Consider the following 13,972-nt stretch of genomic DNA (forward strand, 5'->3'; position numbering starts at 1 on the left):
ATTGTATCTGAAGACAAACTGCTTTTGGCAGCATGTGTCAGAAGTCTGTGTTCAGTGATGTATGGGTGATGCCTATTATTATGTGCAGTGAGGTAGTGGGCTCTGAAAAAATTTAGCAAGTGCCATCTATGAAGAAATGTAATGCTTCCCACTTCAGCGCTGTGTAGGTCTGCTTCAGTGTTTTAAGAGTTCCTGCTATGAATTGTTGCTTGTACTTCTTGCCAAATAACTGCCAGCAAATGAGGTGCACAGCTGAGATCTGCACTGCATTGGACTGCACTGGTGTACTATGGCTGCCAGCCTTCTCCTTGCATATAGGTTTTCCCTGAGTTTCTCCTCTTCACTGCATCCTTTGACAAGCTGAACTTAGTATTTATTTTTATCACAGAGTGGTAGTTGGGATGAGCAGATTGTGACTAGATCCAGTAGGTCATAACTAGGTCTCACATTTTATTGAGCTAGCTGGAGAAAGGAGCTTACACAACTGTCAGCACCATTCTGGAATTATCTCTGTTACTGTTTTTTCTCAATGTATTTTCAGTCAGAGAGACTACCAGAGTGAATTAAAGATCAAAAATAGTCTCTCTGTTTTCAGCTCTTCATCTTCATTAGTCTTTAACCTCTTAGTAGCAGTTTGTTGTTAGTTTTTTAAGTGATTTGTGGTTTTTTTTTTTTTTGTTTATTTTATACAGAATTTGATAACTGAATTTACATTATTATTTCAAGAGCACAAAGCTCTTTCTCTCCAGTTACAAGCTAGATTTGGATCAATGGTAGCAATTAAAGATTGTCCAGTATTCAGTACTGCTATGCTGTCTTGTCTCTGGACTCTGTTTGGATTGCATTTGCAGCTTTTAAATATGATGATTCAGAAACACATCTCAAAACTTGCCTATGCAGCTGACTCTGTGTTTATTCAATAATGGGTAACATTTTTCTTTTAGAAAAATAGGTAAGTGAAAGCACTGTTTGATTTCATTGAAGTTGTAGTTTAGGTAAAGCTGAGTTCCAGATTCTCTGTTGCGGGTTGGTTGCTACCCACTGAGTAAGGCTGCCCAGGACCCCGTCCAACCTGGCACACCTGGAACACCTCCACAGATTCCCTGGGCAGCTGTACCAGGGCCTTTGAATGAAGAATTTCTTCCTAATATCTAACATAATTTCCCCCCTTTTTAGGTTAAAGCCACTTCCCCTTGTCTTGTCACTGTCAGTCTGTGTAAAAAGTTCTTTCCCCTCAGTTTGTAAACTTCCTTCGAGTACTGGAAGGCTGCAATGTAGGTCTCCCTGCAGTGTTCTCTTTTCTAAACTAACAAGCCAACTCCCCAACCTTTCTTCACTAGAAGGGTTTTCCATCCCTCAAAAAGCATTGATTCTATTCAGCCTTGTAATTAAGAAATTGGTCTTCCAAAACATAATCTGTTTCCAGCCACCAAATTTTAATACTGCATTCCAGAAGAGTTTAAAGAATGGATATTTTGCATTATTATGCATTACTATGTTTTGTTTTGTTTTTAATTTCTTTAGAATTTTACCATTATTTATGTTAAGATGGGATACCCTCGTTTGCCTGTGGAAAGACAATGTGAATTGGCTCCAACTCTTCTCACTGCAATGGAAGGGAAACCCCAACCACAGCAAGACAGGTATAAATGCGTATGCTTGGAGTAAATTCTGTTTGTATCATCTTAATAAAGTCATCTGTATCTTTTCCTAAAAGATTTCTTATTCTGTGGTGGTGTGTTCACAACAGAAGCTGTGAATTGCTGTGTACTAAATGTTTCTAGAAGACTGTTAATTATACATTTGCAACTTAGGTTGAGGTGTCCATGGAAAAAGACATAAAAATAATTTCCTTCATTTATTCTACAGCACTGCTGCAATATAGAGGTATTTTAAAAATAGGCTTGCTGAAAGGTCTTGCACTAAAATCTTGCTGGTTTTCTTGAGATAAGTGTCATGATATTTGTTTTCTTTGGGAGCATGGCTTTACCCTGATCAAAAGGCAAGTGCATGAGTAGAAGGGGCTTTGGGAAATTTGGGTGCATAAATACCAGAACTACTTTGTGTAGGCAGTTTATTGAAGCTGAACAGCGTCAGTGAACATCTGCTCTAGGCTGACTCAAACTTGTATCCTTACATGTCTTGTGGGTGACATTGCTGTAGAGTGCACTTTGTGGCATAATGGCAAAACACTGAAGACTGAAGAAGGTAGTGACTCTGTCTTTCCAGGGTGTGTGAGTGTGTGTGTATGCTTGCATACTTCATGGTCTAATTTAAACACAAATCCTAATTTATATCCTGTCTTCCATTGTTTAATAGATTGAGTATCAGAGGCTGCTGGATTTAATTATTTTAAGTTTTGTGAAGACCTTTTTTTGCTACTAAGGGCCATATCTCTTCTTAAAGACCTATATCTTTGATGGAATAAACTGTTGTGTTGTTGTGTTGTTGTTTTTTTTAAATAGTTGCAGTAAATGTAATTGTTTTTCAGCCTAATGCATCTTCTAATACCAACCCTTTTTCACATGAAATATCCTGCTGAACCACTGAAAGCAGCAGCTTCTCCATTTAATCTTGCTGAAAAACCAAAGACTGTACAGCTGCTTTTGGACTTTATGTTGGATGTTCTTCTTATGCCTTATGGGTAAGCAAGAGTTAATGTTGGTGCTGTCCAGTAACGTTTTTGTCTTTATGTGTGAAACATCACAAACTGCACCCTTGGAATCTTAACTTAAAACGTGCTGTTATTTCCTACCTCAAATGAAATTGATTACATATTTCAGGAATATACAAAGCAGGATCTTTATTTTAAGAATGAGATGAACACCTTCCTTATTTAAAAAAAAAAACATGTTTTTTTCTGGTTAATTAGATATTATACTACTCTGTCTTTGACGGGATAAAAGTGAAGTTATGTGGCATATGAGCTACCTTTTTAAATAACTACATCTTTAAAATAGAAATCAAAATGTTTGAACTAGTGCAGTAGAGTTTTGAGTCTCAACCCTCCAAGGTCATAAGTAAGCACAGTCTAATACTTGTACTTTTCAGAACATAACTTTTAATGAGAAGATTTTCTTGCATCTGAAATGGAGCTGTAATGGTGTGTCATGTTTCTGAGAGCAAGAATAATTTACAGAACAATTTGAATTTAGCGTTTAGTATTAGTCAGGAATCTTCCGGTGTCTAAAATCAGTACTTTCTCAGAAGTTATTTTCTACCAATTTTAAAATGTCTTTTTATCTCTTGAAAAATTTTTGAAGTAAAATAGAAATAATTCTATTGCAGGAACAGATTTTCTAATAGCTCATGGAGGCTGGTAGGATCTTTTGGGCACCTTACCATCTTATATGCAAGTGGAATAACTTGCGAGAGTGACTTTTTAAATTGTGATCATATGGTCTTTTTCCATGCATCTCTATTGAAAGGCATGTTCCTGTCAGCAGTTTGAGGCCACATCTTTGCCATTTGAGTGTGTAGAGTCTGGCAGTTGAGAGTTCTGAATGCCCAGTCTAGTTCTGCGTTCTCAGCTCAGGTTTGCCCAGGTTTATGCTGCTAGCTTCATTCTACACTAATGCATCTGTAACTTCAGGAGGTGAAGTCCTGTGGTATTTTAATGTGACTTCAGTTCCTTATGCTTTTATACTTTGGCCAAGCATGCCAAATAATTTTTAAATACTCAGAGAGACCGTGATGTTAGGGGAAAGGAGTAGGCATCTTTTTCTGATTTCATTTTCTTTTCAGAAAGAAAAATGCTCAAAGAGTATCTTCATCTAGCCTCTGGCTCTGGTTGACCCTCTTCTAAAGTCTTGCTCCTTGGGGCAAGATGTTGTAATTGCTGACTGCTAATTTGTGCCTGGTAGAACTTGCTCAGTCATTACCTGTTTGTGAATTAGCCTTGCCAGTTTACATATGGTAAAAGCCAGAAAGCCTAATTTCTGGGCTTTAAGGCTTAAAACGAAGTGTTTACAATTATGACATCAAAATCTCTTCTTGGAGATTTAGGAAGAACATCTGTCCTTGCTGTTGTGACTGCTTGCTTCTGTTTGTTGTCTGTGTGCTAAATGCAGAACACAGTATGGCCGTCTGGAGCAGTACGGTTATTGTTGGTCTCTTCTGCAGTTTTGATGCTTTCTTGTACTGCTTGTATTGAGCGAGTTTCCAGGTGTACAGGGAGAGGCAGGTTGATTTTTGCCAAGATATGCAAATATTCTTAGAGTTGCTAAACTCGCCAGTCTGCAAAATGACCGAGCTGTGTAAACATAACTTTTCTTGCCACTAAAACTGCCACTCCCTTACCTGTGTTTTTGTTGTTAGAAACTGCTTCTTGCTACTTTGCTGTGTTGCCCATGTCATTACTTCCCTTAAAAAGTTCGAGGTGTTTCACAGAAATCATACAAATGTTGCAAAAGCTTTTAATATAACTTTGCCAAATCTAGTACTCTGTGTACTGACTTAATATTGCAGAGAGAATTCATTTTGGTTTGTAACCTGAGATGCTTTCCCCAGAAATGCAGGTGGACCCTTCTCTTAATAAAGTTATTTGTTGTTTTGTTCATGATTTTGTTTCTTTTTTCCAAACAAGTATAGTAAGATAGTGTCTCAAATCATTAAAATTCTGTCTTGTGTTAGAGTTGTGGATTAATTGAAGAGGAATACATGAAATTGAATAGGTCATTTGTATTCCACCCATTCCAGCCTCCAATTCAATCAGCAATATGGAGTGGCAAAGCCTCTAATGAAACTCCATTCCATATTTAGGTACGTACTGAATGAATCTCAGAGTCGGCAAAACATGCCCTCAGGCCAGGGCTCTTCATCAAGTGCTATGGGAGGTCCTGGAATCCCGCAGCCGCCTCCAGGGATGAGCTTTTATGCAGCCAAGAGAGTAATTGGTGATAGCCCATGGACACCAGAGCTGCTGGAGCAGGTACTTGCAGTCACAGAAACTGACTGTGGGGAACTGAGGGGTGGTAACCAGGACAGCGACACGCAGAGCAAGAGAAGGCTGGAGGGAAAATTTTTAAACTAATTCTGGCCAGGTTTTCATTTGCTTGAGCAAATGTACTGAGTAATTTGGATGTGGTGCCTTAACAAGCTTTCCAGCAGTGGAGTAGAGGTAAGTGGTACCTCCCTCATTCTGCCAGCAGTTCTCTGAGCTGGTTAGGAAGCAGGCATGACCACAGCATACTCTTGCATCTTATTCTTGCAGATAGTAAGGTAGAAAAACTTATGCTCTATGACTTATGCCTTTTTAGCAGGTGTCAGCAGAGTTTCCCTGATCAGTATGCAGATAGTGAGCAGCAAGTAGTTGCTTGAAGGGGTGCAAGAGGATAATGCTGTTGAGAGCATATGAACTTGAATGTAACAGGCAAAAAGCTGGCATTTCAGACAGTTGAGTTGCTATGATTATTTTGACATATGCTTTCATGTCAGTAAAACTGCATTTACCTTCCACTTTTTTGTTTAATAGTGTAAGCTGGGGATAGTGAAGTTCATTGAAGCAGAGCAGGTGCCGGAACTTGAAGCTGTTGTACATCTGGTTGTAGCCTCCAGTGATACAAGACACAGCGTGGCCACTGCAGCAGACCTTGAACTGAAGAGCAAACAAAGGTACAGATCTGGATATTTAGAAAAGATGATGCTAGTGTTTCTAATGATGCTCAGTACAGCTAATGTGGAACAGTGTAGCTTAGTGTCACAAATGGGAAAATCAGTAGGCTCTGGAGCTGAAGCTGTAACTGCAGTCATCCTTGGTACTACATTTGAGCCGTTTTCTTACTCCTTGGTTTCCACATTGTCCCATGTGGATTACTGTTGACCTGTTATGTCTGGGTAAGTGAGTCACAGCTAGTCAGTATATATAGATACTGCCTTTCTTGGAAAAGAAAACCTTCATTTGATTTAGCTAGGAGGTAAAGAGACTAATTGTGAAGTGAACTGTAGTCTAGAAAGCTTGGCAGCCACCATTGTTTGCATTTTTGCTTGTCTGCAGTTCAGCTTTCATCATCTGTGGATAATGCTTCTGTCATTAACTGTTCATGAGACTAGGAAAATTGCTGTTGATACTGTTTGCTGAGTCACTGACCATGTGAAGTATGTTGGCTTGTGCTCCAAGATGTAGACTGAGATAGACTTGTCTTTGGAAAGTGTGGATAGCTTCCCTATTACTAGAAGCTAAGAGCTACTTAGCTTGGAGTCAGTTATGTAATGTGAAACTGTCTCCATTCAAGTCTGTTCATGTGCCTCAGAAGCTGCATAGGAGATGGTTCTACTGTCTGGAGAGAAATAGGGCAGTCTGGTGAATAAAGATATTCTGTTCTTTTAGTGATTGTCTCATCTTTCCTTTGGTGTTGGTATTCTGTATCAGGAAACCAAAGTATTTGGACAAAACGCATGTTAATATGCAGTGTTGAGTCTTTTATGAGAAATAGAGAATACTTCACAATTCACTTGTTTAGAAATCAGCTGCTTTGCTGAAAGGAGATGGTTGTGTCTTCCTCAGATTTTGAAGTATGGATGTCTACATTTGTTTCCTTTTGCTTATTTTGCATATTCTTGTGTGTTTGAAACAGTTCTCCAATAGACAGCATCAGCTAAATCAAGATACCTGAGAAAATTTACAAGACAGAGATTCAGATTCTTTCAGAGCTGAAGAGAATATATTCTGATTTTTCTTACCACTGTGTTCTGTGTGTAAAATGCATTTATACTTAATCAGTTTCCTCACATGCATAGAATTCTACTGATAGATCCATGGTGGATGAAAAGCTGCACGTAAGCCAGCAGTGTGCACTTGCAGCCTAAATAGCCAAATGTATCTTGGGCTGAATCAAAGGAGGGCTGGCTTCATCTGGGAGAGGGAAGTGGTTGTCCTCTGCTCTGCCCACGTGAGGTCCCATATGGATTACTGTGTCCATGTCTGGGGCCCCCATCTCAGGAAAGATGTGAAATGTTGAAGCAGATCTGCAGGAATGATGGACGGGGACCCTATCAGGGGATGTAGCGAGAGGACAAAAGAGAATGGTTTTAAAGGGAAAAGAGGGGAGATTTATGTTAGGTATTAGGAAGAAATTCCTTACTCAGAGAATGGTGAGGCCCTGGCACAAGCTGCCTGTAGAAGCAGTGGATGTCATGTCCCTGGAGGTGCTGAAAGGCAGGTTGGATAGGGCTTTGAGGAACTCGGTGTGGTGAAAGTTATCCCTGCCCATGGCAAAGGAGTTGTACTCGATGTGGTCTTAAAGGTCTCCTGCAGCCAAAACCATTCTATGATTGTATGGCTGTAGTTATCATGTGGGCAAATAGATGGGTCTGGTAGACTGTGATTAAATAATCCAAAGATTACAAACAACCTCTTCAGCAAAACACCAGGGCACTGCAACTTATGAATATGGAGGCATTTCTTAATAGATGACCATTTCATATTCAGTCAGTAGATTTCTTTCATTGGACAAGAAGTGAGAGCGTACATTTCTGATGACTTATTTAGTCACATTACTGCAATTTATAGTTGGGGCATGTAATCCTGTGCGTCCTTATTATACACTACATGGGAGGAGTGGTTAGAAGTCAAATCAAATCTTAATTAAACTCGACTAAGAATAGATATGTGATGCACAATGTAAGATGAATTTTTTTTTTAAGTAATCAATGTTCAGTATCCTAAGTTGGTGTTTGATGTGTTTTCTTCTTTAGTTTAATTGACTGGAACAACCCTGCTATCATCAACAAAATGTATAAGGTGTATCTTGGGGATATACCATTGAAAACCAAGGAGGTAGGATTTATGTACAGAGTTGTATACTTACTTAATTTCTGAAGTTGTTGTTGCCTTATTTTATTTGTTAAACTATGCACACGTGTTTCTTAGATCTGTTGCTTCTCTGATCTCTGCTTTCAGTGAGTGTGCTGTTGATTATTTTTTCTCAAGGAAATGTCCCAATTCATCTGAGTTGCAGAAGGTAATTTAGCGAACTTGAAAGTACTGCTGTGCAACAATGCCCGTCTTATTTCAGCTCTTTTTATGACAGGGATCTGTTCTGAAGCCAGAAATGAAACGAGAGTCAGTCAGCACTCGTGTTAAATTAAAGATTGTTCCTCATCTTCTACAATCCAGACAAGCTGCAGAAACATTCCCAGCCAACATTCAGGTAACGTGTATGTTCCTAAGCTGCTTTTTCGAATGAGCTTCTTGATAATACTGCTGCTTGAAGCAGGGGAACTAGAAAATCTTTGAATATGAGACTGGACACTTTCTGATCTGTTCTGTATTTGGTCTGTCCAGGTGGTTTATGATGGACTCTTTGGTGCAAACACAAATGCAAAACTAAGAAGTCTGTCCCTGCAGTTTGTGCATCATATTTGTATTATGTAAGTAATCAGGAGTGTGCATGAAGTGTTCTAACAGTTTGCCTAGAAGCCACCATGTTTATTAAATATGTAACCTAACTAAGGTCGAAGAATACTACTATAACTCACAGAAATTAGGATGGGTTTTTTTCCTTTAATCTTGGGAATAAAGGAGCACAGTGGTTGTGTGTATGCTTGTGCATGTCAAGCTGTGATTTTGCAAAGCTGAGGGGAAATAAAAGTAATATTGACAGTATATTTTTAAGGGATGCAGGAAATTTCATGTTCTTTGATATTTGTAATTTCAGTTGTCCAGAAAGTAAAATAAAGCCATTAGGCCCAGTGCTTCTAAATGGACTTACAAAGGTGATCAATGAATACAAAGAGGTAAGCTGAAAGGTTCTTTACTTGCAGAACTGCAAATCTTCATATACATACAAGCAAAAGACAAATGTCTTTATGGTGGTAGCAGATAAATCTTTTTATTTGTATGTAGTTGCCTGAGGTGGCTCTCCATGGACACTCCTTAAGAAATTTTGTTGTAAGAGAAGAAGAAAATATTTTAAAAGGTTACATATTATGGGAAAACTGTTTTATTTATTTAACTGCTCTGGATCGGTGCTTGATCACTATTTGCTAATTCTTGGGAAGTAATAGTGATGGTAATCTAAAGAGTGAAACAGAGTAGCATCCATTTCCTATTAGTCATTACTTTGGAGCAGACAGACCTCAACTCTAGGTGTGCACTCCATTTTGCCAAGCATGTATAGTGTGAAACTGTAATACCTTCCTTCCTATTTATCCAGTGAGAGTATTGCTATGGAAATCATGTTAAAAACAGAATTGCAAGTGCTGCTCTGGCCCAGACCTCTGTTGTGCAACACTCCTCCTTTTGCTGGTACCTTTGAACCATTGGCTGTGATCCTCTGGCTTAAATTGGTGTTTGAAGGTGTGAATCTCTCCTGCCATTGTGAAAGAGGTGAAAAAGGACTGATTAGGAGGGAGTAAAGGCATGTTTAAGTAGGTGGAATTGGTCATTTGCAGGATTCATTGCTCAAACAGCTTCCCTTCTATAAAGCTAGTGTTTAGGGTCAGAGGAAAGTTTCAGTGTTCCTTAGGTACTGTTTCGTACTTTTGCCAGATCTTTGTAGTTACCAGCCTCAAAATAAAACCCCATTAACTGACACCAGAAGATGTGCATTTTGTCACTGTTTCTAATTTTCTGTTTCTTTTGGAAAAGCATGTTCTCTTGGTTCCTATCTGATGCTTTTATTCTTTGATGTCATTATGTTCCAGGATTTTGTCCATGAAGTGCCTGCTTGAGCACTTTGGAGACAGGATAGAAAATAAATAAATGTTTAATTAAAGAATATTTCTATGCCTTTATATATTTCTAGTTTTGCTGAGTTATGTATATATATTTTTTTTTATCTTTTAAGGATTCAAAATTGCTGTCAATGGCTTATTCAGCAGTTGGAAAACTCTCCAGGTAATGAAGTGCCATTTAAGTAGTGGGTCATTTAATAGCTTTTTTACAGTAATGTGTTATTTTATCAACAGCAAGCCCTGAACCTCCTGCCAGTGTTACAATTGAGTGTACAGCACAGAGGAAAGCATTCTTGATAACTATGGAGGTGTGAAATGAATATGCATTTGGCTGATAGCTTCACTAGAAGTGATTAATGGCAGCTCATGAATAATATATAGAATTTATAAAATGGTTCCACTTTGTGGATTGACAGAAACATAAATTTAAGGAATGTACAGCAAAAATTAGAATGCATGTGGCTGGACAAGTGGTATGTTCAGTGCTTTGCTGGTGATCTAGTTCCTTTTCCCTAGAATATTTTGATTTCCAACTGTGATGAGGGGTGTTCTGCTATGTGGTGGAAATGGATAAGATAGAGCAGACTATCTGTACTGGCTGTGTTTTGTTTGACAGTTAAAATACGGAGTGAGGGAAAGATCAATAAAAAGTGAAACAACTCAATTTAAAAAGCCCAAATACTCATGAATGAAAATATCTTGTTTCAGCCGAGTGCCTCAACTCTTTACCAAGGATATAGCACTGGTACAGCAGTTTTTTGAAGCTTTGTGCAAGGTGGGTGCTCACAGGGCTTTGTGAAATCATAAGTATTTCATGCTGGTTTTGCTTACTTCTTGTCAATGTACACTGTAAAATAACAGAAGTATGTTTTCTACTGCAGGAAGATGCTGATACAAGGCTTGCCATTCAGGAGGCCTTGTCTATGATGGTTGGAGCATACAGTAACTTGGAAGGAGCCCAGCGTACTCTGATGGAAGCTCTTGTAGCTTCTTACCTAATAAAGGTACTTCCATTCATGTCAAAATTAAGTAGCTTAGAGTAAGAGCTATGCAGTCATCTTTTTCCTGACCCTGTGTGTTCAGTTCTTTTGCAACGCACCTTGTTTTCTTGCTGAATGCAGTATTCTGCCATGAAATGTTTGTACTATGTTGCAGTGGTGGCTGGAGGAAAGTTAATGCAGTTTTGTTTGTGATCTTTTTCACAAAGAAACAGTGTCTACAACTGTGTGTACCTCTCTCATAGTCTCCTCCTAAAGAGGCTTGAGACACTAATCCAGAGGAATCTAGACTTCACTAAGTGTCTTGATTTTCCTCAGGACTCCCCACAGGTCTGGGCCTGAATTTTTAGTGAGTGGCTTTTGTATACTGCATATGGGTACTCAGGGTTACTGTAGAGGTATAGATATTTCCAGTTGTTGCACTTATAGCTGTACGGGACTCTTTTCATGGTGGTTGCCTGGGTACTCCAGCAATCTAGGTCTCCAGGCAATACCACTTTTAAATCAGAAGCTAGCAGAGACAGTTGTCTTCCTGAATCAGTGTTTCTGGTTGTGTTGCTCCTGAGCACAGTTCTCTTTTCCAAGGGTAGATTATAGGTATCATTCTTCAGTTCTGAACTGCTTTGGTGAGATCGTTCAGATACACTAGAATTAGTGATAACCCTGATTTGTAATTCCCAAAATTGTGTGTGTGTTTAATTTAGCATTTAATTCTCCACTTGGGTATATGTGGGAAGCTAGCTTTTCTCCATTTCCTGCCATTCCTGCCATATGAAGAGTTAGCAAGAGCAATGTCTCAGAAACTTATAAATCCTTTCGAGTTAAGTTGGTGTGAGAGGGCAGAGTGGATGATTGCTGATAAACACAGTGGTGAGTGCAGATCACTGGTGTACATTTACAGCTTGGCCATACGTTTATCTGTTCTCTTTAAGCCTGAAGTTCAAGTACGTCAAGTGGCTGTGAAATTTGCTAGCACAGTGTTCCCTCCAGATCATATCCCTTCCAGATACTTACTGCTTTTAGCAGCAGGAGACCCGTAAGTTCTTTTTCTTATTAACCTTATTTTTTTCACTTTAAATTATTTTCATCCAATTACATACATATTTAAGCTAAATATATATATTAAAGATCCAGTATGTATTTGGATTAAGTGCATGTTTGTGTAGATAGATAGATAGATAGAAATGCCTGAGAACTAATGTACTAAAAATCAAATACAGTTATTTGAAAATTGCCCTCTAACACAGTGGTATTTTTAGTAGTCCTGTGGACAACTGTTAATGTTTCCTGTGCTTGCTATGGCTTGAATTCTTTTTCTTGTTTCTGGTGAACTGCAGCATTGAAAGCCAGGTTGGATGGGGTCCTGGGTAGCCTGATGTAGTGTGTAGCAACCAGCTCACAGCAGGGCTTTAGAGGTATCTTCAAACCCAAGCCATTCTGTAATTCTATGCTAATGATCAGCTGCAGTCAAAGTCAAATGTGGCATGGTGCTTCTGGTCAGCTTTACAGTTGTCATTTTTTTTTTCCTTGTAAATTGTGGCAACCTGTTGTTGTCTTGGATTTGTAAAGAGTCTGAAGCAGAGTCTGCTTTTATACAGGTTGCCATTTGCAGCTGAGGAGCAGGTGAATTGTTAAATTATAGTAATCATTTCATTCACAGCTATCTGTTCTTGTCACTTAAATGTCTTTTTTCTCCAGCATACTTAATTGCTCCATTGTTTTAATTCCTGCAGCTGTTAAATAACTGAGGAAAGTTTAGCAACAGAGAAAGCAACAGAACAGTTTGCTGCAGTTTAGCACTGAAGTGTCAATGCTGTTTTAGGTGTTTCAGCTACACAGGGAGCAGTAAACCTGGTTGGTGTCATCCGAGGCTTGTAGATAGGAAGTGATGAGGGTTTCCATCCTGTCCCCTCGCTTAGAGAGTCCAAGTAGGAAGATAAGTAAACAAGGACATGGGAACTGGAATTTGAGGTGATCATCAGTAGGATCTAAGATGTGCAGAGGTTGCTTGGTCCAGACTTTTTTATGGTAGCTACTCATCAGTGCGTTTTTTCTTCCCCTTCTCTACAATAAACAGTATAAAGTTCCAGTGCATATTTTCTTTCCACTTCATTTCAGAAAGGCATTTCTATTTTAAAACTGATTGCTCTTACTCAGTTCTGAGATCTCATTGTTCATTAAAGACTGTTGTTCATTTGTACTGTGCAAATAGCATCTGTCTCTCATCTTTTCTTCTGAAAGGCGGGAGGAGGTACACGGAGAAGCGCAGCGAGTGCTGAGAACATTTCCTGGTAAAAATGAAAAAGAGAGTTCTGGGAAGCAGATGCCTTCCTTCCCTGAAATGGTTCATTATATTCAAGAGAAGGTAAAGTGCTTCTGTCCTACTAAATGACGAGACTGATGGTTAGGCATGTAGAATGGTGATGTTTTCCATCCCTATCTCCATTTCCTCTGCCTTCTGCAAGGATTGGAATTAGTTAAGGTCAAGCTGTTCATCTTCATTGCTATTAGTAAAACCAGTGGCCTTATAAGCAATGCTTTGTGACCTTTTGGAACTCCAGCAGAATGATATGCCAAAAACAACATCAATAAGTTAGCCCTAACTGTTGGCAGTGAGAAATTGCCTGGGGTGATGTTGACAATCTAGTTTGTGGTACACACTTCTGTGGATAGTACCTCTAATAAGCTTAAAAAGTGTAGAAGTGTTGTGAAGATTCTCTGACAGTACCTTCTTTTTTTTGATCTATCTATGGTTCAGACTTTAAATTGTTTTTTCTAAATGTAAGAAGTATAATTTCGCATGAGATCTGTGACAACAAAACTCTCATAGATGAGGTATTTCTTTGTAAAATTTTGTGCTTTGCTAGTATTATACTTAGTTGGGATTAGAGGTATAGGAAGGTTTAGGTAAATACTTGCTTTTATCCAAACCACTGGTTGTTCAAATAGATTTTTAAAAAAGGAAACAAAAAATGAATTTTAGCACTAACAACTGCCTGTTTCATGTCGTTTTTTTAACTTCCTTGACTTTTGTATTGTCACTAAGTGACATCAAGGATTAACCTAGTTTAATCACTATGGAGAAAAACAAGATTCCCTCTCACCTGGGCATATTTAAAACTAATAATAATTTCAAGCACTTTTCAGGTCTTCCTTCAACATCCTGAAGATACAATAAAAGTATCTTTGAGGTCCATTCCTTTGGTTAGAGTTTTGAAGTGTGAATTTTTTCACATATCATGCACTGTGTGAGTGTTAGAAATGTTTGAGGAGTTTGTACGCATTGCTTAGCACAGGAG

The 13,972-nt window shown here is 38.7% G+C and overlaps 1 protein-coding gene across 3 annotated transcripts in view; it reads left to right on the forward strand.

Moving 5' to 3' along the window:
• ECPAS (Ecm29 proteasome adaptor and scaffold) overlaps positions 1-13,972 on the forward strand; it is a 59,164-nt gene that overhangs the window by 13,373 nt on the left and 31,819 nt on the right. For all 3 annotated transcript variants that reach the window (XM_052701395.1, XM_052701394.1, XM_052701396.1), the window contains exons 4-16: positions 1,525-1,643; positions 2,492-2,644; positions 4,762-4,930; positions 5,474-5,613; positions 7,696-7,777; positions 8,031-8,150; positions 8,285-8,370; positions 8,658-8,736; positions 9,789-9,838; positions 10,384-10,450; positions 10,557-10,679; positions 11,606-11,709; positions 12,915-13,038. In XM_052701395.1, coding sequence (XP_052557355.1) covers positions 1,525-1,643; positions 2,492-2,644; positions 4,762-4,930; positions 5,474-5,613; positions 7,696-7,777; positions 8,031-8,150; positions 8,285-8,370; positions 8,658-8,736; positions 9,789-9,838; positions 10,384-10,450; positions 10,557-10,679; positions 11,606-11,709; positions 12,915-13,038 — 1,416 coding nt within the window. The remainder of the gene's footprint in view (positions 1-1,524; positions 1,644-2,491; positions 2,645-4,761; positions 4,931-5,473; positions 5,614-7,695; positions 7,778-8,030; positions 8,151-8,284; positions 8,371-8,657; positions 8,737-9,788; positions 9,839-10,383; positions 10,451-10,556; positions 10,680-11,605; positions 11,710-12,914; positions 13,039-13,972) is intronic.

The sequence above is a fragment of the Tympanuchus pallidicinctus genome, unplaced genomic scaffold, assembly GCF_026119805.1.
Source record: "Tympanuchus pallidicinctus isolate F22 unplaced genomic scaffold, pur_lepc_1.0 scaffold4, whole genome shotgun sequence".
NCBI lineage: Eukaryota > Metazoa > Chordata > Aves > Galliformes > Phasianidae > Tympanuchus > Tympanuchus pallidicinctus.